Here is a 25,360-nt window from a genome sequence, read left to right on the forward strand (position 1 = left end):
GTGCAAGTTTATCTACCATGCAACAGCTGATTAATTTAAATCCTGATCTTTATCTAATGTACATCAATGTCCACCAGCAGGTGGCCAGCTTGAGCATGACAAGTGTGGCTCTGGCAGGCCTTGCCCTTCTCCCCCATTCACTTTGCCTTGTTAAATACCTTAAGTTCCGTTCCTAAACCTAGCCACTCTCTCCTCCTGAAGCTGACTACCAAGGTCCAAGTATAGAAGTCCATCACTCAAAAACCTCTTTAGCTCCCAGAAGTAACATGCCCAATTAAAACTGAACACCTCTTCCTATCACAGGCTTTCTCATTTGACCTTTATAAACTGCCATCTATCTCTAAGCCATGTCTTTCTCCTCTCTATCCAGAGGCACTCCTTTGCTCTTTAGGACAAATATCTTTCCTCCCCTTTCCTTTGTTCCATTCCCCTTCTTCTAAATCTTTATCCTCTGCCTTTATGCCTTACTCTCTTCCCTGTGTCTTTTGTGATGAGAACTTGGTCTAGGATTGGTATTTGAGCAGATACTTTTCATAATAACCTTCCATATTAAAAATAACTGGATTAAAGCCTCTCCCTAGAAAGATGAAAAAGATGCAAGAATCTCACTTAGGTATGTGTACACAAATCCTACTTATCACTGCTGTTGTACATGTTACAGAATCACTTATTCTTTTTCACCATTTTGGTTCAGGAAAAGGTATACAAAGACAATATGATGTGTCTCTGGGTTGTTGCCACCACTAGTATGAAATCCTCACCTAAGGTGTAAAGGCTGCTATACCCTGATCTGCTCTGTTTTCTTAATGGCCACTATGTTGGCCAGTGGCTTTTACAGGATAATGGGTACCCAGACACTTCCTCCACAGGGGCTAATTATAGAGAGCAAATGAACATGAGAAGGGAGCAGAGTTATGAGTGCAGAAGAGAAATTTTTGTCCCCAGAAAGTTTTAATGCAAACCTATGCAATATAGGAAAGATTTGCCCTGAGATTACAGTTGAACAAAGCTCTGCCTTGGTTAAACCTTAGGGAGCCTTGGTCTTCTCCTTGAGAAGCTTCCCTGGCACATTCCTTTGGCTTTAGAGAGTTGAGCACAGCAGGCTGGGCCCTGCTATTCTGAAGCAAAAGGGTTTGTAATGTCTCAACTTGGTGTCCTAATAGCTCTGCAAAGGGAATGATTACATATGTACTGTTGTCTCAAAACTTGTATTTGATAATTCAGAAGCTAATCCCCATACGTGAACAATTAAAGGAATGTAGGTCTAGGATTTACTTTTGTTTTTCATTGAATTCCAAAAATAGCCAGGTAAAGAGCCACCTAACTCACCTTAACTTGATTGACATCTAAAGCGTAAAAAGAAAGTAAAAATCCAAGGTCACATGGCGCCCTTGGAAACACAGCTCACACTGGTGAAATATTTTCTAGAAGTCAGCAGTTTCTCTAAGTATGTTATATGACTTCACTCCTTCATTATAGCCAGTTTACATACAGTGCTAGCAGGAAGACTATGTAATGTGAGCCTGTTGCAGAAGGTCTTGTCCTGGGCACTTGTCAGAAAGAAGCTGAGGTGGGATGCATGTTCAGGCATTTAAATTCTTTCCTCTCTCCTGCAAACCACTGCAATTCTGATGTTCTTAATGACCCTGACATCACCAGCCACGAATATGTGCATAGTTTCTCCTTCATTAAGAAAGACCTACCAGGGACCATGGCTGTCAGCATCACAAATTGGATAACTGAGGACTCCATAAAGAGTAGGATTGTGCCCCTCCATGGCATCCTGATGCCAGACTGTCAGCAGTTCTGCGAATATCCATAGCACTCTAGAAAAGTGGGCACAGGAGCCTCATTCTACAGAAGAGGAAAGTAAGGGTCAGGTTCAATGAGTTATCCAAGGTTTTAAAACCATGATATGCCACCGGTTTTTTGTGGCATACTGCTCTCAGGTGATAATCAGAGGCTCAGGCTTTTCTCTGAAGGAACTATGACTAACCTCATGCTACAAATGAGGATACTGAAGCTTAAAACCGAGACCCTGTCTGCTCTTCCCAGCTGCAACTCAGAGGCCATTTCTTATGTCCTCACTTTCTTTTCCCACAAGAAACCAACTGTCCCCACACTGGAGCCCTGCCACTCTATTTCTTCTCTAAGAATCTGACCTGAAGAATTCTGTGCCAAATGTCTGCTCCAGATAGCTCCAGACAGAAGAGACCCCAGGCTCCTGTAGACCCTGATTGGATGTAGGAAGCAGCTCTACTCAGTGTCTGCTGCTCAGAGAATAAACTATGTAGGAAGAATAGCACATATGCTGTGTCAGTCTATGAGGCAGTGTGCGGTAGTCAACCCTTGCCTCTGCCTCACCTGTGCACAAGTCACCTGACCTCAGCTGAATGTCAGGGTTCTCCTCTAAAAGAAAAAGGTGACTTCTCTCCTATAACACGTGCTTAGCAGAAAATGGGATAGCAGAGACATGACACATAGCACATTGCTATTTCATGCCCCTTCTTACAAGTACATCCTTCATCAATGGTATTCTTAGGACAAATGATATGGAAAATAAAGCTAGCATCACTGAAAACTTATGGGTTTTATCTTACGTGAGTCAATTGCTGGTTGCCTAAATATTGCATAACCTAGAACTTCAGTGTCCTTTGTCATGATATGGATGGATTCAGGAGGAAGCCACTCTCCCCGTTTCTTCTGTTGAGGGGTTGTGAGGAGACTTGCTACATCACATCTATGTGGGAAAATAGTAACATCTGTATAATTGAATTCACCCTCAAAAGAAAAAGACCTTCTCCAGAGAACATGTGCCTTATGGCCAAGATGATAACCATAAGAGTTGATCCACTGTGGCACTGTTTACTTAGCCAAAAATTGAAACAAATGAAACATTCATGGCCTGAGATCTGAAATATGGTATCTCTGGCTGTTGGACTATTATGCTTTATTTCCACAGGGGAATATTTCTCACCTAGAATATGGGGTAAGGGTATGGTTGACACTTTGTGTAGATTTCTGATCACTACTGTATATAGAATCTGAGAGTGTGAAAAATCTCAAAACCTTGGAGCTGGAATATTTTGCCTGAATTCAAGAAATTCTGACTCAACATCTCTTATTCATCAGGCTTCTAAGTGAACATGGTGTCTCTTGCTTGGACAATCAGAAGCAGGCCTGGAATGAGATGTAGATTACAGACCACATCTCAGCACTAACTGGCTGTGTGATCATGGACAGGACACAGGTATACAGGGCTCACAACACTAACAATACAGGGCTTTATAGTGTGACTGTCCTTCATGCTGCAAAATTCCCAAAATCAAGACCAAGTTAGAAGAATTTAGGTTTCTGTCAGGAAATTCAAAGTGATCACCTGCCTTCCTCAGCTGGCAACTGACAATCCTCACTGAATGACCTCTAGGAGGAAAGCTAACACTGGCCCAGAACTTTAGTCCCTGGGAGGATTGGTCCCTGACACAACATGTTTTCTGACAGTACCATGGGTAGCCTGGTGCCAACACCTAAACCAGGGCTAAGAGACTCCACAGAAAATCTAGACATATCCAGAATGATCTTAGCATGCTGTAGACATTCAGGGAATGAAGAAATCACACCCTTCCTTAGCATCATCTTCTGCATTGATATGCTTTTTCTCTTGGGAGGGTGGAAACACACATTTTGAGTAAAAAGCTCCTGCTTGGCAGTTTCCTGCCATCTGTGTTGACATCTAGAGTACAACCTGGCATAACTAGGCCCTAGGTTGTTAGGGCAGAAAGAGAAGACTTCATCAGGTGAAGAAGGACACTCTGGAGGCAGTAAGACAGGTGTGACCCCATCACTGGACCAGGCATTCAGCTGTCAATGTCGTTATCAGCCACTAGGCTAAAGGCATATTGGGAAAGGTAAGCTCTGTGGGGCAGGCAGACAAGGGCATAGATTTATCAGAAGAGGAACCTCTAGCAAATATCATGTCACCTCCTCTCTTCAGGTCTCTTGGACCACAGTTGGGGAAAGTCACTCTATGAACATGAGGGCTTACTTCCACACTTGGTTCTTACTTGCTCACAGAATCTTGAACACTTATTTTACCTGTTGGAGAAACCAGTGAGTAGGGGGACAATGCAGTACTTACCAAGCACATACAACATGGCGCCTCCCCCAGACTGAATCTCTTTCCCAAGTTCTGATGTGTCCTTCTGGAACTTCACACAGTAGTATGTGCCAGCATCAGCAGGGGTGACGTTACTGATTCGGATGGAAAAGTCCAGGTTGTTTCTCTTTGTTGTATCTGTGAGATGTATGACTCTGGGGAACTGCTGTCTTGGGAAACTGTATATAAGGTGCCGAATTTTTCCTGTACCCCTGTACCACCTTATTGGCCCCACAGGGAGCGGGGAGGTCACAGTGCAGTTCAGAGTGGCTGACTGTCCAGCAAGGACAGAAAGTGATTTCTCAGGCTGAATCACCTTAAGCTCCCATTTAGCTGCTTCTGCAAGAAACATCAGTTAGTGCTCATCCTGATGGGAACCCACAGGTCTGTGATCAAATGGTGTTCTCATGCATGCTCAGCTAACACAGATGAGGAAACTGAATTACAGAGACACAGGGAACTTGGTAGGATTAAATAAAAGCCCTAATTTTGTTTGGAATTCTCCTGCTTCATCCAGTATCTGCTTGGTTTTCATTTTCTGCACACACAGCATATGGAATTTCTGTTACAATAATATTGGGTGTGATTATTTGACTCTTTTAGACCAATAAGATATGACCATAAGTGCTTATAATGAGGTCTACATTTGGTTACAAAATTCTCATGATGGAGTTTCCTTTATCAGATGGGGTAATGATGCTGTAGATAGATCCCCCAAAATAAGAACATGTAACCTAATTCAGAAATAAAACAGGTAATAGCCCACTTGCTGTTTGAACTCTCTCTTCCTCTTTTCCCTCAGTTCAATGCCCAAAGACCCAACCTGCTCACACCCAACACTCACCTACACTTCCCATTCCCCACACCTCCACACTCCTGCTACTCAGGTGCACTTTCACTGCTTAGGGGCAGACCATGCCAACCAGAAGAGGAAAGAGACCTATTTGCTGTCTGAATCCTTGCACTCCCTCAGACTGGAGCTAATTATACCTTCCCTGGCCCACTGCCCCCACCCCTTGACTGCACCTTTCCCTTCTTAGGCAGACATCCACTTGTCATGTACAAGCCACACAAGCCAGAAGAGGGAAGGGCTCCATCTGCCATTGGAACCCTCCCACTCTCCTTTCAGAGCCCAAAGACCCAGGCTTCTCACACCTGCCTCCTGTTGCCATGCCCCCACACCTGCACTGGTGTATACCTGTTACTCAAGGAAAGGTCATGCCAGTGAGAAAAACAGAGATCCCTGCTGCACCACAGACCAAGCTAACAACCAGAAGTCAAGCTCCCAATTCTGACTGAAAGTTGCTGCTGGACCAGAGGTTAAGCTGGCTACCAGAAATACAGACCACAAAGACAAGTTCAAAGAGGAATTGGAAAGCAAGGAACAAAACACACATCCAATAAAAACAAACTCAGAAATAGGTCCCTAGAATAATCCTTATCCTAAATGCAGAAGCCTAGATGCCAGTGCAAGAACATTATGAAGAACAGCAAGGGTAATACAGAATCACCAGAGCCCAGCTATCCTGCAATAGCAATGCCTAGATTGCAACAGAGCTGAAACATAAGATGATGACCATAAAACCAACTTTATAAAGATCACAGCGGTTCTTAAAGAAGAAATGAATGGATTAAATGGAATAAATGGAACTACAAAAAAAAATATATCCTGACTGAGGTAACCCATAACTAGGAAGAAAAACATTGATTTACTCACTTTTAAGTGGATATTAGCTGTAAAAGATAAGATAGTCATGATGCAATTCAAAGACCTAGATAGGCTAAGTAATAAGGAGGGCTCAATGGTAGATGCATGGATCTCCCTGGGGAAAAGGAAATAGAATAGATATTGTAAGTAGACTGCCAGGGTTGGGCGTGTAGGTAAGGGAACAGGAGAGAACAGGTGTGGGGTAAATGGAGGGAGAGAATGCTGGGAGAGGCAACTGGAATTAGGGGGAATTTTAGGGGATGAGGTAGAAACTTATCAAATGGAAACTTCCAGGATTCTATGAGCGTGACCCTAGCCATGATACCTAATAAGAGGGGATAAGGAGCCTGAACCTGCCACATGTGTATAACATGCTTAAAATTTTATGATTGAATAAAATCATCAAAATAAAGAAATAAGACTTTGGTTTAAGATACCAATTAAAATATATTAACAGTCTGTATATTATAAAATGTGTAAAATTACCTTAATTATTTAAATAGTTTTATGTGTATGGATGTTTGCCTGCAGGGGAGTCTGTGCACCAAATGCATGCATGGATTTAATGAAGCAGGAAGAGGGTGTCAGGTCCCCTGGAGTTGAAAGTTACCATGTGAGTGCCAGATATTAATGAAGCGATAATAAATTTCTATAAAGGTTGTGGCTTGACACAACAAATACTTGTTTTATGCTGTGGAGATCAGAAGTTCAAATTTGTTGAGAGAAGGCAACAAACATGGAGTCATAGAACCCTAATCTCCCCGAGGCCCAGTGTCTTTTTTTTCACATGGTGTGATCATCTGAGGGTATTCTTCCATGTCACCTGTCTTTCCATCACTGCACCATTTTGTCAGTAATTCTGACTCCAAAGCTCTGACATTCGGAGCCCTTCTGCCTGGACCTTGTGATCTGGAAGGACTGTGCTGTACTGCACTCACTTGCTATACTACTGGGCTAAGACTATACAAATTCATTTAAATATAAAGAGAGTGAAATGAAAGCATGGAAAACTTTAAGAAAGTATGGAAAATGAAAAGTATGAAAGAAAGTCAAGAGTCTGATTAGCAGGATAAGAACAGCAGTGAGCAGTGGTAAGAAAAAAAACAGATGGTGTTGGGGAGTCAAGATACAAGGTGACTTAGAAGTTCAATTTTCAAGTCTACAAAGTACTTACGCATTTTATAAAAGTACAAAACATACAAAGATAGAAATGGATACAATTATGTCACTGAGTCAGCAGTGCAGGGGAAGTGGGCAAATAAAGAAAAGAAATTAACAATTTTGGAGTATAGATGAAGGATTTTTAAAAGAAATGTCTAACATCTTGGAAGTTTGATAAATACCAAAACTGTAAAGCCAACATAAACTAATTAACTATAAACTCAGAGAGAATCCTGCCAGCACATTTGTAATCCAACTGTCAAAAGCCAAGTATAGCAAGAGAAGACTGAAAGTAGCCTAGAACATAATTCTTTCCTTTAAACTTCCTGAAAAATGATAGGAACATGGCTCATTTCAGAAATGTCAACATTCAGGAAGTAGTGAGATGGTGTATCAATCAGAAAGAGAAAATACATCCAGAATTTAAATAAAACCAAGAATTCTATACATGATAACACTCTGGAATCAATACAAATGAGAAAACATGGTATGCAAGTTAAATATCTCCTCTCATTACAATGATACCTTCCCTGCAGGGAATGCTAATGGGCTCTTTAGGGCTGACATAAAATAGCCAGAGAATAAGGGGAGTAGTGAAAGATAAAATAACTTCTTCCTGTATAGTGATTTTTAAATTTCTATGAAACATTCATTCTGAGCTCAGCACTTTCAATTAGTTTTTGGATAATGGTGGCTCTAATTTTCAACCTGCTGAAAAGTATGGGGAATGGCCTTGGACTACCCAGTCATTGTTAAGTCTTAGACAAAGATATCTGAGGGGAACACTCAGCTTCCCTACATAAATGAAGCCAAAAGCAAAAGGAATTTTACGAAATTAAAACTTTGTGCAGATGTAACACACTTTCTGTATCCTTTCCTTTGTTGAGGGACATCAGATTGTTTCCAGATCCTGCCTATTACGAATAAAGCTCTTGTGAACATAGTTGAGCAAATGTCCTTATTGAATGGTAAAGCAACTTTTAAATGTATGCCCAGGTGTGGTATAGATGCATCTTGAGGAAGAACTATTTCCAATTTTCTGAAAAAGTATCAGATTGATTTACTAAGTGTTTGTACAAGTTTGCACTTCCACCACCAATGGAAAAGTGTTCCCCTTTCTCCACATCCTCTCCAGCATGTGTTCTCACTTGAGTTTTTTATCTTAGTTGATTGGTTTAAGATTGAATCTCAGGGTCATTTTGTTTTGCATTTCCCTGATGATTAATGATGTTGAATATTTCTTTAAGTGTTACTCTGCATTTGATATTCCTCTGTTGAGAATCCTCTGCTCAACTCTGTACCTCATTTTTCTACTGGATTATTTGGTTTGTTGTCTAATTTCTTGAGTTCTTCATATATTCTGAATGTTAGTGCTTTATCAGATGTAGGGTTGGTGAAGATCACAATAGAATACTACTCAGCTATTAAAAACAAAGGAATCATGAAATTTTTCAGGCAAATGGATGGACCTAGAGGAGATCAAACTGAATGAGATATCTCAGAAACAAACAGACAGGCATAGTATACATTCACTAATAAGTGGATATTAGCTGAATAATATAGGACAGCGATCTACAAACCTAAACAAGCTAAACACTTACAATGACCCTAAGGAGGATGCTTAAATCTCACTCACAATGGCAAACAGGATAGTCACCAGAAGTGGTGGACTAGAGGAAACAGGATGGGAGTTACTATAGAGGGTCCTCTGAAAGGATTTACCCAACAGGCGATCAAAGTGGATTCCTAGAATCAGGGCCAAAGTTTGGGCAGAGCACAGTGAGTCTTTTGGAGGAAGAGAGGGTGAAATTAGATAGACACAGAGGAGACAGGAACCCCACAAGGAAAGATCTGAGTCCAAGTGGTACTTCAGAGACTGATGCACCAAGGAAGGACAATGCTTGGAGAGGACACAGATCCCCTGCTGAGATATGGCCAAATGGCAGTTCAGTTTCCATGTGGATCTCTGAGTGAGGGGAGTAGAGGCTGCCTCTACCATGAACCTAGTTGACTGCTCTCTGATATCTCACCCCTGATGATGCTGCCTTCTTAGGCTCAGAAGAAGAGGATCCAAGTAGTCTTGATGAGACTTAACAAGCTATGGGCAGAAGGCAATAGCAGAGAACTCCCCCTTTCAGTGGACTAGGGGAAGGGGAGGAGGGGAAGATGGAGGGAGGGTGGGACTGGGGGAATTGAGGGAGCAGTCTTCAATCAGGATATACAATGAATAAATTGTGAAGAAAAACTAAAAAAAAAAAAAAAAAGAATTTAAAACTTTGTGTACTCGGCTAATGCCAGATTTAAGAGATGTGTGGATAGTACTAGGATACTGATTAAAAAAATATATAATGAAAATAACATGAATGAATTGCATTGTGTAAGGCTATCTAGTAATTTATATTTTGGCATAAGTATGTGCACAAATTATATAACTCATCTTCTTAAAGTTCTATAATTTGCCCCAAATGGAAATATTAAATTTATATACTAAAATTATAGACTAAAATATTTTTAACTAAACAGCATAGAGATTGTGAGTTCCCTAGTAAGGTAACTGTGGGCTATCTCTGACATGGACTCTGTTGCGTGCTTTTGGATCAATTTCTGTTTGCTGGCTTCCTCACCAAGCCACAGAGAAAGAGGAAGGGCTCATTCCTGATTCAACTTGATATGGGTTGCTGGGAGGGTAATCTCCTTTTTAAGGATTAGGATAGAGGGAGTATCAGAAAGAAGGAGGAAGGGTAGGACCTGTGGGAGAGGAGGGAGGGAGGCTATGATCAGGATGTAAAATGAATTTTTAAAAAACTCTAATAAGTGGAGATAGCTAATATCCACTTATTTTTTAAAATTCTTTATTAATTACACTTTATTCACTTTGTATCCCTCTTGTGGTTCCCTCCCTCCTCCCATCCTGATCCCTCCCTTCCTCCACCCTCTGCATGCATGCCCCTCCCCACTGATATGGGAGGTCTTCTTTTCCTTCTGATCTTAGTCAATTAGGTCTCATCAAGAGTGGCTGCATTGTCTTCTTCTGTGGCATAGTAATGCTGTGTTCCCCTCAGGGGGAGGTAATTAAAGAGCAGCCCATGGCAGTTCAGTTTCCAAGTCAGTTCCATTGTAAGAGGAACAGAGACTGCCTCTGACATGAACTGACTGGCCTGCTCTTTAATATCCACTTTTAAGTGAGTAAATATAGTACCTGTCTTTCAGTTTCTAGAATGATCTTTTCTACTTTCCACCATATGCCTGCAACTTTCATGATTTCCTTGTTTTTAATTACTCAATAGTATTCCATTGTGTAAATGTACCATATTTTCTGTATCCATTCCTCTGTTGAGGGACATCTAGGTTGTTTCCAGATTCTGGCTATTACAAATAAAGCTGCTATGAACATAGTTAAGCAAATGTTCATATTAAATGGTGGGGCATTTTTTGGGTATATGCACAGGAGTAGTATAGCTGGATCTTGAGATAGCACTACTCCTAATTTTCTGAGGAAGGGCCAGAAAGAACCTAAACAATGAGGAACCTGGCAAGATGTGTAAGCCTCATTTGGAAGAACAAATAGGATAGATATTGGAAATAGGAGAAAACAAGGAACTGGACAGGAGCTTTCCACAGAGGACCTCTGAAAGACTCTACCCATGAAGGTATCAAAGCAGTTACTGAGACTCATATTCAAACTTTGGGAAGAGTGCTGGAATCCTTTCGAAGAAGAGGGAGATAGAAAGACCTGGAGAGAACAGGAACTCCACAAGGAAGACAACAGAACCAAAATACCTGGGTCCATGGGGTCCTGCAGAGACTGATATTCCAACCTAGGAACATGCATGGAGATGACCTAGACCCCCTGTTTTAAGCAAGCCCATTGGCTGCTCAGTTTCCAATTGGGTTCCCTAGGAAGGGATATAGCAGCTGTCTCTGACATGAACTCAGTGGCTGGCTCTTTGATCACCTTTCCCTGGGGGATGCAGCCTTGCCATGTCAGAGGAAGATGATGCAGCCAGCCCTTAATGAGACTTGATAAGCAAGGGTCTGATAGAGGAGAGGTAGGCTTCATCCCAGGTATGCAGGCATGGTTCAATATATGGAAATCCATAAATGTAATCCACCATATAAACAAACTCATTGAAAGAAAAACACATGATAATCTCTTTAGATGCTGAAAAGCATTTGATAAAATCCAACACCCATTTATGTTTGAAGTCCTGGAAAGATCATGGATACAAGGCACTTACATAAACATAGTAAAGGCAATATATAGCAAGCCTATAGCCAACATCAAACTAAATGGAGAGAAACTTAAATCAATAACACTGAAATCAGGGACAAGGCAAGGCTGCCTACTCTCTCCATATCTCTTCAACATAGTTCTTGATGTCCTTGCTAGAGCAATAAAACAATTGAAAGAGATCAAGGGCAAAAAAAAAAAAAAATTGGAATGGTTTAAGTCAAAATATCACTATTTGCAGAGGATATGATAGTATACATGAGTGACCTCAGAAATTCTACCAGGGATCCCGGAGGAAGATGGCAGTGGTGGCTAGTGTGCTGCTTAACTGAAGGGGAGAGGACCTGCAACATGGAAATTGGTGAGTGAAGGGGCAGATCAACCCAGAACAGAGTTATATAGACTTCCAAGAAGAAAGAGACTAACCATGATCTGAGTCCATCTAGAATCAGGTCACAGCAGACTCCTCTGGGAGGAAACAATCCAGGAGGTGATCCCCAGACACTTCCCCTGCACCCAACACCCTACTCCCTCTTTGGAGGAGGCAGGAGGTATCCAGAAGAATCTGCCATAGAATCTCACTGTCTGTACCCCAGCCCCAGTGAGAGCTGCAGATTCCACACACACACACACACACACACACACACACAAAAGAGATTCCGGGCTGAGAAAACCCTTTTGGACACTCCCCTAAGAACCAAAAAGATGCCATAACCCTGCCCCACGGAGCAGAAGGATAGAGAGGCACACAGTGGCTCTACAGCGCTGGGAACCCAGTGCTGCTGGCTGCTCCTAGCAAACAAACTTAGCTCGGGATCTGGGACTGTGGTCATTCAACATGTCCTGAGATTCTCCCGGGTCCAGGGCAATAGGGTCTAGCACCAAGTCCTAGCACCGGTGCCCCCCCGGCCCCTGGCAGAGAAACCCTGGCTCAAGATCGGGGACAGCAAAGTCCCCACTCCTCTTGGCACTCCCCTGAGAGCGCTGCCATAAGCTTGCCCTAGCAGAGGGGAAGGTCAGAGGGGAAGGACAAAGAGGCAGCCTGCCACAGGACACAGCACCCCCTCTCCAGCTCACCCAGTGGCGACTGGCAGAGAAACACAAGTTCTGGATCTGAGGACCACTCAACCCTACCTGGTGCTCTCCCAGAATCGGCAAACACAGGTTCTAGTGCCAGGCTGCTTCTGGCAGAGAGATCTGGGCCCGGGATCTGGGATTGAGGACACTCAACCCAACTCTTTCCCGAGCTACCCCGGGACCAGCCAACATAACCCTTCCCTGCTGGAGGGGAAGGACAGAGAAGTCACACACAGGGCAGGTGGACACTGAGTCCTGCAGCCACAGTGCCACAGAGCTGACTGTTGCCTACATGTGCATTTTCCACAGCAAGACCAAATCAGAGAGTAGAGAGCAAAGGGAACCCCTGTGCTTTCCAACTGGTCCTGCAAGGGAGTGAGTGAGCCTTCTAGGGAAAGTTTGCTCCAGACCCAGGGCCTCTCTACAAAAGCAATCAGATGAGATCCCTGCCACCCACACCCCTAGTGTGGGCATCATAGGGATTCTTGGGATAGCGACCCCCAACTCTGAAGCCTCTGCCTTGTGAGTCCACCAGTGTAATCCAGGCAAACAATCCCTGGATCCCAGACAGAACTGCACACTAGTTTGGCCTGTAGGCCACTGCAATAGTCAGAGAATCCGCGAATGCACACTGCGCCCCCTAAAAGCGTTTGCCAATAGTGCCAGCATCACATTCCTTACTTAGGCAAAACTGAAACCACAATGCACACTCTCAAAACAGTGAACCTCTCTCATCTTCCTAAAAAAACAGTCCAGAAAACAGAAAGAGATGATCATAGCCTGAACTACAAACTTGAGGAGCAAACAGTGAGGGTTACAAATAACCAGATGGCTAGAGGCAGACATAAGAACACACCCAACAAAAATAAGGACATAATGACCTCACCAGCAACCCCACAAACCAATGGACACTTCAGTTCACCAGATATACAAGAAAATGACTTTAAAACTATGTTTCTATGTTTCTCCAGCTATTAGAAGCCCATAAAGATGAAATGAACAAAACCCTCAGAGAAATAGCCAAGGAAATAGAGACGAACAAAGAGGAAATAAATAAAGCTCTCAGAGAAATGACCATGAAAATTGAGGCAAACAAAGAGGAAATGAACAAACCTCTCAAAGAAATGACCACACAAATGAAGGCAAATAAAGAAGAAATAAATAAAGCTCTCATAGAAATACAGGCAAATACAGCCAAAGAAGTAGAGGCATAATTAGTGATACATAGAGAGGAAACGGACAAAAAAATAGAAGCTGTAATTGAAAAGCAGATCCCCACATTCAAACAGATGAAGGAAATGGTGCAAGACATGAAAACAGAATTAGAATCAATAAAGAAAACACAAATAGAGAAAAACCTGGAGTTGCAGAACATAGAGAAAAGATTTGGAACTACAAAGGTAAGCATCACCAACAGAATACAGGAGATGGAAGAAAGAACCTCAGGAGCCAAAGATACACTTGCAGAAATTGACACGTCTCTCAAAGGAAAAATAAAATCAGAAAAGTTCCAAACACAAAACACCCAAGAAATCAAAAACACCATGAAAAAACAAAAATCTAAGAATAATAAGAGTAGAAGAAAAAGAAGACATCAGGCTCAAAGGTCCGGAAAATATTTTCAAGAAAATTATAGAAGAAAATTTTCCCACCTTAAAGAAAGAGATGTCCATAAACATACAAGAGGCCTATAGAACACCAAGTAGACTAGGCCAGAAAAGAAATTCTTCACATCACATCATAGTCAAAACACTGAACCTACAGAACAAAGAAAAAGTTTTAAAAGAGCAAGGGGAAAAGGCCAAGTAACATATGAAGGTAGACCTATCAGAATCACACCAGATCTCTCAACAGAAACTATGAAAGCCAGAAGGGCCTAGACAAAAATCATACAGTCCTTAAGGGACCACATATCCCAACCCAGACTACTATACCCAGCAAAACTTTCAATCAACATAGACGGAGAATTCAAAATATTCCAAGACAAAACCAAATTTAAACAATATCTACATAGTAACCCAGCTCTACAGAAGTTACTAGAAGGGAAACTCCATCCCAAAGAAAACAATTACATCTAAGGAAACAGAGGAAATAGATAACTACACAGCAAAAAAAACCCAAAAGAATACAAGCAATGAAACTCACCAACACCACCAACCCCACATCAAAAGAAAGTAACAATTTTTGGTCACTAGTATCTATCAACATCAATGGACTCAACTCCCCAATAAAAAGATATGGACTAACGGAATGGTTGTGGAAACAGGATCCAACATTCTGTTGCATCCAAGAAACACACCTATGCAACAAAGATAAACACTACCTCAGAGTAAAGGGCTGGAAAAATGTTTTTCAAGCAAATGGTCCCAGAAAACAAGCGGGAGTAGCCATCCTAATATCTAATAAAATAGACTTTCAACCCAAATTAATCAAAAAAGATAAGGAGGGCCATTATATTCCCATCAAACGAAAAATCCACCAAGAGGACATCACAATTTTGAATATTTATGCCCCAAATACAAGAGCACCTACATTCATAAATGAAACATTATTAAAGCTTCAATCACACATTGATCCTAATACCTTAATAGTGGGAGACTTCAACATACCACTCTCATCAAGGGACAGACCAACTAGACAGAAAACAAATAGGGAAATAAAAGCACTTACAGAGTCCCTAAATCAAATGGACCTAATAGATGTCTACAGATCTTTTCACCCAAACACAAGAGTGTACCTTATTATCAGCAACGCATGGAACCTTCTCCAAAATAGACCATATAGTTGATCACAAAGCAAGCCTCAACAGATACAAAAAGATTGAAATAATCCCTTGTATTCTATCTGACCACCATGGACTAAAGCTGGACCTCAACAACAACAGAAATAACAAACAGCCAACATGCACATGGAAACTGAACAACTTGCTACTCAGTGACAGCTGGGTTAAGGAAGAAATAAAGAAAGAAATTAAAGGCTTCCTACAATTCAATGAAAACGAAGGCACAACATACCCAAATTTATGGGACACATTAAAATCAGTGCTCAGAGGAAAATTTATAGCACTAAGTGCCTTCAAGAAGAAATTTGTAACATCACATACAAGCACCTTAATGGCCCAACTGAAAACCTTAGAAAAAAAAAAAAAAAAAAAGAAGCAGATACACCCAAGAGGAGCAGTCGGCTGGAAATAGTCAAAATCAGGGCTGAAATCAATCAATTAAAAACAAATAAAACTATTCAAAGAATCAATGAAACAAAAAGCTTGTTCTTTGAGAAAATCAACAAGATAGACAAACCCTTGCCAAACTAACTATCCAAAAAAGATAGAGAGAATCTATCCAAATCAGCAAAATCAGAAATGAAAAGGGTGACATAACTACAGACACTGAGGAAATCCAAACAATCATTAGGTCATACTTCAAAAGCCTATATGCCAAAAAATTTGAAAATCTAAATGAAATGGACAATTTTCTTGATAGATTCCATCTTCCAACATCAAGTCAAGAACAGGTAGAAAGACTGAATAGCCCTATATCCCCCAAGGAAATTGAAGCAGTCATTAACAGTCTCCCCTCCAAAAAAAGCCCTGGGCCAGATTGTTTCAGCATGGAATTCTACCAGACCTTCAAAGAAGAGCTAACACCAATTGTCCTCAAACTATTCCACAAAATAGAAACAGAAGGTATATTACCAAACTCATTCTATGAAGCAACAGTCACCCTGATACCTAAACCACATAAAGACCCAACAAAAAAAGATAACTTCAGACCTATCTCTCTTATGAACATTGACACAAAAATACTTGCAAACCGAATACAAGAACACAGCAAAGATATCATCCATGACCAAGTAGGCTTCATCCCAGACATGCAAGGGTGGTTCAACATATGGAAATCCATCAATGTAAACCACCATATAAACAAACTGAAGGAGAAAAACCACATGATCATCTCCTTAGATGCTGAAAAAGCATTTGACAAAGTCCAACACCCATTCATGTTTAAAGTCTTGGAGAGATCAGGGATACAAGGCATGTACTTAAACATAGTAAAGGCAATATACTGTAAGCCTATAGCCAAAATCAAACTCAATGGAGAGAAACTTAAATCAATCCCACTGAAATCAGGGACAAGACAAGGCTGCCCACTCTCTCCATATCTCTTCAACATAGTACTTGAAGTCCTAGCCAGAGTAATAAGACAACTAAAGGACATCAAGGGGATACAAATCGGAAAGAAAAAGGTCAAAGTGTCACTATTTGCAGATGATATTTTAGTATACATGAGCGACCCCAAAAATTCAACCAGAGAACTCTTTCAGCTGATAAACACCTTCAGCAAAGTGGCTGGATACAAAATCAACTCAAAAAATTCAGAAGCCCTCCTGTATACCAGACAAAAGGTCCGAGAAAGAAATTAGGGAAACAACACCCTTCACAATAACATAAAGTACCTTGGGGTGACACTAACCAAGCAAGTGAAAGACCTGTTTGAGAAAAACTTCAAGTTTCTAAAGAAAGAAATTGAAGAAGATATCAGAAGATGGAAAGATCTCCCGTGCTCATGGATTAGGAGGATTAACATTGTGAAAATGGCCATACAGCCAAAAGCAATCTACAGATTCAATGCAATTCCCATCAAAATACCAACTCAATTCTTTACAGACCTTGAAAAAAAGATTCTTAGCTTTATATGGAGAAACAAAAAACCCAGAATCTCCAAAACGATCCTGTACAAGAACAGATCATCTGGAGGTATCTCCATCCCTGATCTCAAGCTGTACTACAGGGCAACAGTAATAAAAACTGCATGGTATTGGCATAGAAACAGAAAGGAGGATCAATGGAACTGCATAGAAGACCCAGAAATAAACCCACAAACCTATGAATACTCGATATTTGACAAAGAAGCCAAATCCATTCAATTGAAAAAGACAGCATCTTCAACAAATGGTGCTGGACCAACTGGATTTCTACATGCAGAAAAATGAAAATAGATCCATATTTATCACCCTGCACAAAACTAAAGTCAAAGTGGATCAAGGACCTCAACATAAAACCAGATACTCAAAATCAGTTAGAAGAAAAAGTGGGGAACAGCCTAGAACTCATTGACACAGGAGACAACTTCCTGAACAGAACATCAACAGCACAGGCTCTAAGAGCAACAATCAATAAATGGGACCTCATGAAACTGAAAAGCTTCTGTAAAGCAAAGGACACCATCATCAAAACAAAATGAATGCCTACAGATTGGGAAAGAATCTTCACCAACCCTTTATCTGACAGAGGGCTAATATCCAGTATATGCAAAGAACTAAAGAAGCTGAAAACAACAAACCAAGTAATCCAATTAAAAAATGGGGAACAGAGCTAAACAGAGAATTCTCTGTAGAGGAATATCTAATGGCAGAGAAACACTTAAAGACATGCTCAACCTCATTAGCCATTAGGGAAATGGAAATCAAAACGATCCTGAGATTTCACCTTACACCCATCAGAATAGCCAAGATGAAAAACTCAAGTGACAACACATGCTGGAGAGGTTGTGGAGAAAGAGGAACTCTCCTCCATTGCTGGTGGGAATGTAAACTGGTGCAACCACTTTGGAAGTCTATCTGGCACTTTCTCAGACAATAAGGAATAGTGCTTCCTCAAGACCCAGCTATACCCCTGCTAGGTATATACCCCAAATTTGCTCAAGTTTACAACAAGGATATTTGATCAACCATGTTTTTAGCAGCTTTATTTGTAATAGCCAGAACATGGAAAAAACCCAGATGTCCATCAACGGAGGAGTAGATACAGAAATTGTGGTATTATTACACAATGGAATACTACTCAGCAATCAAAAAGGAAGAAATCATGAAATTTGCAGGCAAATGGTGGGATCTAGAAAAGATCATTCTGAGTGAAGTATCCCAGAAAGAGAAAGACAAACAAGGTATATACTCGTTTATATAGACCAATAAGATATGATAAACATAATGAAATCTATACACCTAAAAAAGACAATCAAGAGAGAAGACACAGGGTAAGATGATCAACCCTCATTTCGAAAGACAAATGGCATGTGCATTGATCCTATGCCAGGAGTCTACTGCAGAAAGACTCTACCTAGAAGTGTTTCAAAGCAGATACTAAGATTCATAACCAAATCTTCGGGAGAGTATAGGGAATCATATGAAAGAAGGTGAGTTATTATGATGTGGAAAGGATAAGAGCTCCACAAGGATGAAATATATCTGGGCACAGGGTCTTTTCTGAGACTGACACTCAACCAAAGACCATGAATGGATATAAACTAGAACCTCTGCTTGGATGTAGCCCGTGGTAGCTCAGTAACCATTTGGTTTCCCATAGTAAGGGGAACAAGGACTATTTCTAACAGGAACTCAATGGCTGGCTCTTTGACCTCCCCAACCCTAAGGGAGGAGCAGTCCTCTTAGGCCACAGAGGAGGACTTTGCAGCCAGTCCTGAAGATACCTGATAAAGCAGGGTCAGATGAATGGGGAGGAGGTCCTCCCCCATCAGTGGACTTGGAAAGGGGCAGGGAGGAGACGAGGGAGGGAGGGTGGAATTGGGAGGAAATGATGAAACAGGATACAGCTGGGATACAGAGTTAACAAAATGTAACTAATAAGAAAAAAATTAACAAAAAACATTCTACCAGGGAAATTCTACTGCTGATAAACACCTACAGCCAAGTGGCTGGATACAAAATCAACTAAAAAAAAAATCAGTAGCCCTCCTGTATACAAGACATAAGGGCTGAAAAAGAAATTAGTGAAACAACACCTTTCACAATAGCCACATATGACATCAAGTACCTTGGTGTGACTCTAACCAAGCCAGTCAAAGACTTGTATGAAAAATTTCTAGTCACTGAAGAAAGAAATTGAAGAAGATATGAGAAGATGGAAAGATCTCCCATGCTCATGGCTTGGCAGGATTAACATAGTAAAAACGGCCATCTTACCAAAAGCAATCTACAGATTCAATGCACTTCCTAATTCCCATTAAATTACCAACACAATTCTTTACAGATCTTGAAAGAAAAATTCTCATCTTCATATAGAATAACAAGAAACCCAGAATTGCTAAAACAATACTCTACAATAAAAGATCTTCTGGAGGTATCTTCATCCCTGATCTCAAACTGTACTATAGAGAAACATTAGTAAAAACTTCATGGTACTGGCATAGAAACCGACTGGTGGATCAATGAAATTGAATCGAGGATGCTGAAATAAACCCCACACACGGACACCCGATTTTTGACAAAGATACCAAAACCATACAATGGGGAAAACATAGCAATTTCAACAAATGTTGCTGGTCTAACTGGATGTCTACATGTAGAGAAAAGTAAATATAACCACACTTATCACCCTGCATAAAACTAAAGTCTAAGTGGATCAAAGACCTCAACATAAACCCAGACATGCTAAACCTGTTAGAAGAAAAGGTAGGGAAGAGCCTTGAACTCATTGGCACAGGAGACAACTTCCTGAACAGAACATCCATAGCAGAGGCTCTAAGAGCAACAATCAATAAATGGGACTTCATGAAACTGAAAAGTTTTTGTAAAACAAAGGATACTGTCATCAGAAGAAAACGACTGCCTAAAGATTGGGAAAGGATCTTTACGAACCCTATATCTGACAGAGGGCTAATATCCAGAATATATAAAGGAGTCAAGAAGTTAAACAATAATAAATTAAGTAATCCAATTAAAAATGGACTACAGAACTGAACAGAGAATTCTCAATGCAGGAATATTGAATGGCAGAGAAACACTTAAAGAAATGTTCAATGTCCTTAGTCATCAGGGAGATGCATATCAAAACAACCCTGAGATTTCACCTTACACGCGTCAGAATGCCTAAGATAAAAAACTCAAGTAAGAACACATGTTATAGGGGTTGTGGAGAAAGGGGAACCTCCTCCATTGCTGGTAGGAATGTAGACTTGTACAACCACTTTGGAAATCAATCTGGTGATTTCTCAGAAAATTAGGAATAGTGCTACCCCAAGATCCAGCTATACCACTCCTAGACATATATGCAAAAGATGCTGAAGTGCACAATAAGGACATTTGCTCAGCCTTGTTTGTAGCAGCTTTATTTGTAATAGCCAGAACCTGTAATCAACCCAGATGCCCCTCAGTTGAGGAATGGATATAAAATTTGTGGTACATTTACACAATGGAATACTACTCAATAATTAAATACAAGGAATTCATGGAATTCGCAGGCAAATGGTGGGAACTAGAAAATATCATCCTGAGTGAAGTATCCCAGAAGCAGAAAGCTACACTTGACATATACTCACTTATAAGTGGATACTAGATGTATAATATGGGATAAACATACTAAAATCTGTACACCTAAGCTAAGCAAGAAGGAGGACCCTGGGTAAGATGATCAATCCTCATTCAGAAAGGCAAATGGAAAGGACATCAGAAGAGCAAGAAAACAGGGTTCAGGACAAGAGCCTACTTCAGAAGACCTCTGAGATACTCTACTCAGCAGGGTATCAAGGCAGATGCTCAGACTCATAGCCAACCTTTGGGCAGAGTGCAGGGAATCTTATGAAAGAGGGGGGAGTTTGAAAGACTTGGAAGGGACAAGTCTTTACAAGGAGAGCTTTACAAGGAGAGCAACAGAACCAAAAACTCAGGGCACCAAGGTCTTTTCTGAGGCTGACACTCCAACCAAGAACCAGGCATAGAGATAACCTAGAAACCCTGCACAGATATAGCCCATGGCAATGCAGTGTATAAGTGGTACCCTAGTAAGAGGAAGAGGGACTGTCTCTGACATTAACTCAGTGACTGGCTCTTTGATCACCTCCCATGAGGTAAGGGGTGTGCCTTATAAGGCAGCAGAGGAAGACAATGCAGTCAGTCCTGATGAGACCTGACAGGCTAGGATCAGATGGAAGGGGAGGAGGACCTCCCCTATCATAGGCCTGGGGGAGGGACATGGGAACAGAAGAGGGAGGGAAGGGACAGGATTGTGAGGGGATGAACAAGGGGGCTTCAGAAAAAAAGAAAACAGAAGAAATACTTTAAATTAAAAAAGAAAAAAAATAATAAAGTAGTTTGATACTTTGAAGTCTATCAAAGTAAAATAGAAAATATCGGGAGATATAAAAGTCAAATCGCATGTGCCCAGGACCCACTTTATCTCTCACAAAGAAGTAAAATGTAGCCAGCTGTATTTTTTTTAATTTTCATTAATTAATGTATTTATTTACTTTTACCCCAGTAGGAACTTCACCTCCCTTCTGTCCTCCCACTCTCTCCCTCTACCCTCCTGTCCCCTCCTCCTTTGCTCCTCTCCCTTTCTTCTCAGATAAGGGGAGACCTACTGTGGGTATCAACCTCCCTAGGCATATCATAGAGGATTGGGTGCATCTACTTCTATCTAGGCTAGACAAGACCTCCCAGTTATGGGGAAGGGATTCATGGGAAGACAACAGAGTCAGAGGCAGCCCCTGCTCCCACTGTCAGTGGTCCCACATGAGGACCAAGGTGTACATCTATTAGGTATGTATGTGAGGTCTAGATCTGTGTCATGACTTTCCTCTGGTTGGTGGTTCAATGTCTGTGAGCTCCTAACTGTCCATTTTGTAGATTTTCATGTGCTGTCCTTGACCTCTCTAGCTCTTTCAATTCTTCCTCCCTCTCTTTCCTGTACTCTGCCTAAATTTTTAGATAGCTGTATTTTTTGAGGCAAGTCACCATGGGAGGGGGAAAGAATGCATCAAGGGAGTGACTAGATCCTTGTCTGTCTAGGATGAAAGCACATAAATCTGAAATGAGTATACTGACAACTGTGAAATTTCCTTTTTAGAGAAGATTTGAGATTCTCAGCTAAGTCTGTCTGAATGGATGGAATTGGCACTATGATGGGTCCTGGGAACATCCAGTCTTGACTGACTTCAGGTTATTTATGGAGACCAGCTAGAGACTTCACAGCAGCTGGGCGTGGGAGAGACCCCACCCACAGTCTCTCTTTCATCCCAAGACCCCAAGCTACAGTAGCTATACTTTATGTGAACCAGAAAAGTGTTTCTGACTTCATACTGGTTTGGTTTTCGAAGGTGAGAGAAACTTTGATATCCTCATCCTCAAGTCAACAGGACACTAGCACAGGGGCTGCAGCCTCACTGCACGACTTGCCCAGGAGAACAGAAGTGACAGCAACATTCAAGCCTGTCCAGTGCCTCATAATCCAGGAGAACAGGGTTTCACCACAGAGAAGAATGGAGCATGTTGCATAAGAATAAGGATCAAGTATGTTGTATCTTTTGTCAAAGTCTGTGTGGCCCTCCCTGTGAGTTGTGTTAATGCTAAGACTGAGAACTGGTGGACATGCAGTACCTGTCTCCACTCTGTCTCTAGGCCCTATCTTAGCATGCTGAAATGTCCTTGGTCTGATCAAATAACAGTAGGTACACTGTGGCTCTTCTGCTGCTTCTGTCTGTACTGACTGTGGGCTCATGCCATTGGCTCTTTTATTGACAGAAGCTTCAAGTCCCCTGTTCTTCCAGGGATAGCAATGTCAAAGGCACTTTCCTGTTACTTAGGTTAACCCTGTATATACTAAAGAAATACTATTCTACTAATACTAGCACTCTCCCTGTTGTGATGGCTACACATTAGGCTTCCCATCCCCTCTGCTGTGTACACTCACTGTGACCCTCACCTATGTGAGCTCATGAGCTCTGACTTGACCATGTAATAAACTGTGGCAAAGTGTTAATTTCAGCTGAAATGTACAGAGGGTCTTTACCACAGCGCCAGACTGGAAACACAACTAACATTGCATGACAGACAGTCTTCAAGAGAAAGGGTATTTATCATAAAGTATTTTTCACCAGTGTAGCCAAGATAACAAATTACCAGATGCATGAATCTTGAAGCAGAACACTGAAAACCATAAGATGACAAGGTAGGACGGTGCCTTTTAAAGAACAATGTAATTTTAGTGAAAGTTCCTGAAGGGCATCATACTGATTAAATTCCTGGCAAGGAATTTTTAAAAAGTTTATAAGGAGTCAATGATCCAATCACATACATTGTAAAAGTGACATTCCTCAAGAGAGTACAGAGCAGGGGATGTTGTGCCACACTCCTTGGGTGGTTTAAGTTTTGACATTTCCCATGACTTTCTCCAGTTAGACCTTATCTTCTAAATAATCAATCTTTCAAAGTAGCACCATTATCTGTTGAAAAGATTTTAACATGTAAATTTTTAATGTATTTCAGATTAAAAGCATAATATTTTTTTGCTAAACATTTCTCAGTACTGATTCAAATTTTTAAACTCTACTGATAGAAGTATCAAAGCAGAGGCTGAGACTCTTAGCCAAACTTTGGGCAGAGATAGAAAGACATAGAGGGGACAGGATCTAAAAAAGTAGACCAACAGAGTCAAAATATCTGAACCCTGGGGTCCCTGAAGAGAATGAAACCCCAACCAAGGACCTAAAACCCTAGCTCAGATGTAGCCTATGAACTCAGTCTCCAAGTGGATTCCCTATTAGGGAGCAGGGGTATCCTTGGCCTGAACTCAGTGAGAGGCTCTCTCATCACTTTCTCCTGAGGAGTGCAGTCTTGCCAGGTCACAGAGGAAGACAATGCAACCAATCCTGATAAGACCTGATTGCTTAGGGTCAGAGGGAAATGGAAGAAGACCTCTCCTATCAGTGGTCTATGGGAGGGGCATAGGGAGAATGAAGGAGGAAGGAAGGGATTGGGAAGAGATGAGGGAATGACCAAAGCCAAGATGCCAATTGAATAAATTGTAATAAGTTATAATAATAAAAAGAAAATGCATACCAGGAATGAATTGTTTGTATTCTATATATCAAAGCATAAACCCATAATGTGACTGTATATGGTATAGAATCTTTAAAGAGTTAAAGTCAATTGGGGATATTTGGGTGGATTTTAGTCCAATGTGACTCTTTTTCTTTCAGAAAATGGAGAAAATCCACAGACGTAGGCTGAGGTGAGATCATGTATGAAGACAGAAATAGCCAGTACAATTTAAAGGAGAAGCATCTTGGAAGAAATCTGCTCAATGGACACCTTGACTCTGGTCTCCAGCCTTCATGGCAACCCTAGCAACAGCCTCTTAACGAAGCAGCACGAAATGAAAAGACTGAGATCATATAAGAAAGCAAATAGAAGTCAGAGGATAAAATAAGGAACCTAACTTAGAAGAAATGGTGGCTGAGCACTGCAGGACACACTTCACCCAGATCATGCCACTGGCCTGCATGTCAGCTTCTATGTCTTAGGAAGTGAGCAGAGATTGCTGAGCTCAGAGCCAAGTGGTCCTACCAGCTGCATTGGAAGTGATTTGGTGGCTTCCATGGGCCAAAGAGGTAGAGTGATTTAATTAGAATTCTGCTGAAAATATTTTCTTCAACTTAAATATCAGAAACACCCATTTTTTTAAGCATTATCTCATAGGATGCTTCTATTCCACTGTTAAAACTTATGGATATGCAGAGTAATGGTCAGAGCTCTGGCTCTAGTACCTGAGACAATATTCTGACCTTCTTTCCTGGGACAGTTCAGGTGGCCAACTGGAGTCCTTTAGTTTCTAAGGCAGGGGTGGCCCACATGCAGGAAGATGATGCTATTCTAGGACATGCTCACCTGTAAGTCCCAGCAGTAGGGTCAGCAGCAGGACACTGTGAGGAGAGTGTGGCCAGGAGTCCATGGGAAGCATGGTCAGTGTCAAGGAGCCTGCTCTGCCAGTGTGTGTGCTCAGGAGATCTCAGCTTCTGATCTGCAGAGAAGAGAGGTCCTGTGCATGATGGGAAAGCCAGTGTTGTGGGGAAACAGGAACCACACTGGTTATTTTGAAATTGATACCCAGTGTGTATTTTGGTATGTAGCTGCAAGCAAAGATTAGTTCTTTATAATTTATGTTTAGAAGAAAAACGTTTATCTTGAAAATATCCCTTAGATATTCTTTACTGATATCCTGGAACATGTAGTC

At 41.2% G+C, this 25,360-nt stretch overlaps 1 protein-coding gene across 3 annotated transcripts in view; it reads right to left on the reverse strand.

The window, feature by feature from the left end:
- The window catches only part of LOC110558027 (signal-regulatory protein beta-1-like), a 35,594-nt gene extending 10,435 nt beyond the window's left edge, over positions 1-25,159 (reverse strand). Inside the window, exons 1-2 of one of the 3 annotated variants that reach the window (XM_021652734.2) lie at positions 25,015-25,159; positions 4,139-4,495 (exon numbers count right to left, since the gene is read on the reverse strand). In XM_021652734.2, coding sequence (XP_021508409.1) covers positions 4,139-4,495; positions 25,015-25,087 — 430 coding nt within the window. In that variant the 5' untranslated portion in view covers positions 25,088-25,159. The remainder of the gene's footprint in view (positions 1-4,138; positions 4,496-25,014) is intronic. The other 2 variants (XM_060385748.1, XM_060385747.1) reach the window with 2 other exon arrangements.
- Positions 25,160-25,360: the final 201 nt, after the last annotated feature.

This window comes from Meriones unguiculatus, chromosome 6, assembly GCF_030254825.1.
Source record: "Meriones unguiculatus strain TT.TT164.6M chromosome 6, Bangor_MerUng_6.1, whole genome shotgun sequence".
In the NCBI taxonomy this organism is placed as follows: domain Eukaryota; kingdom Metazoa; phylum Chordata; class Mammalia; order Rodentia; family Muridae; genus Meriones; species Meriones unguiculatus.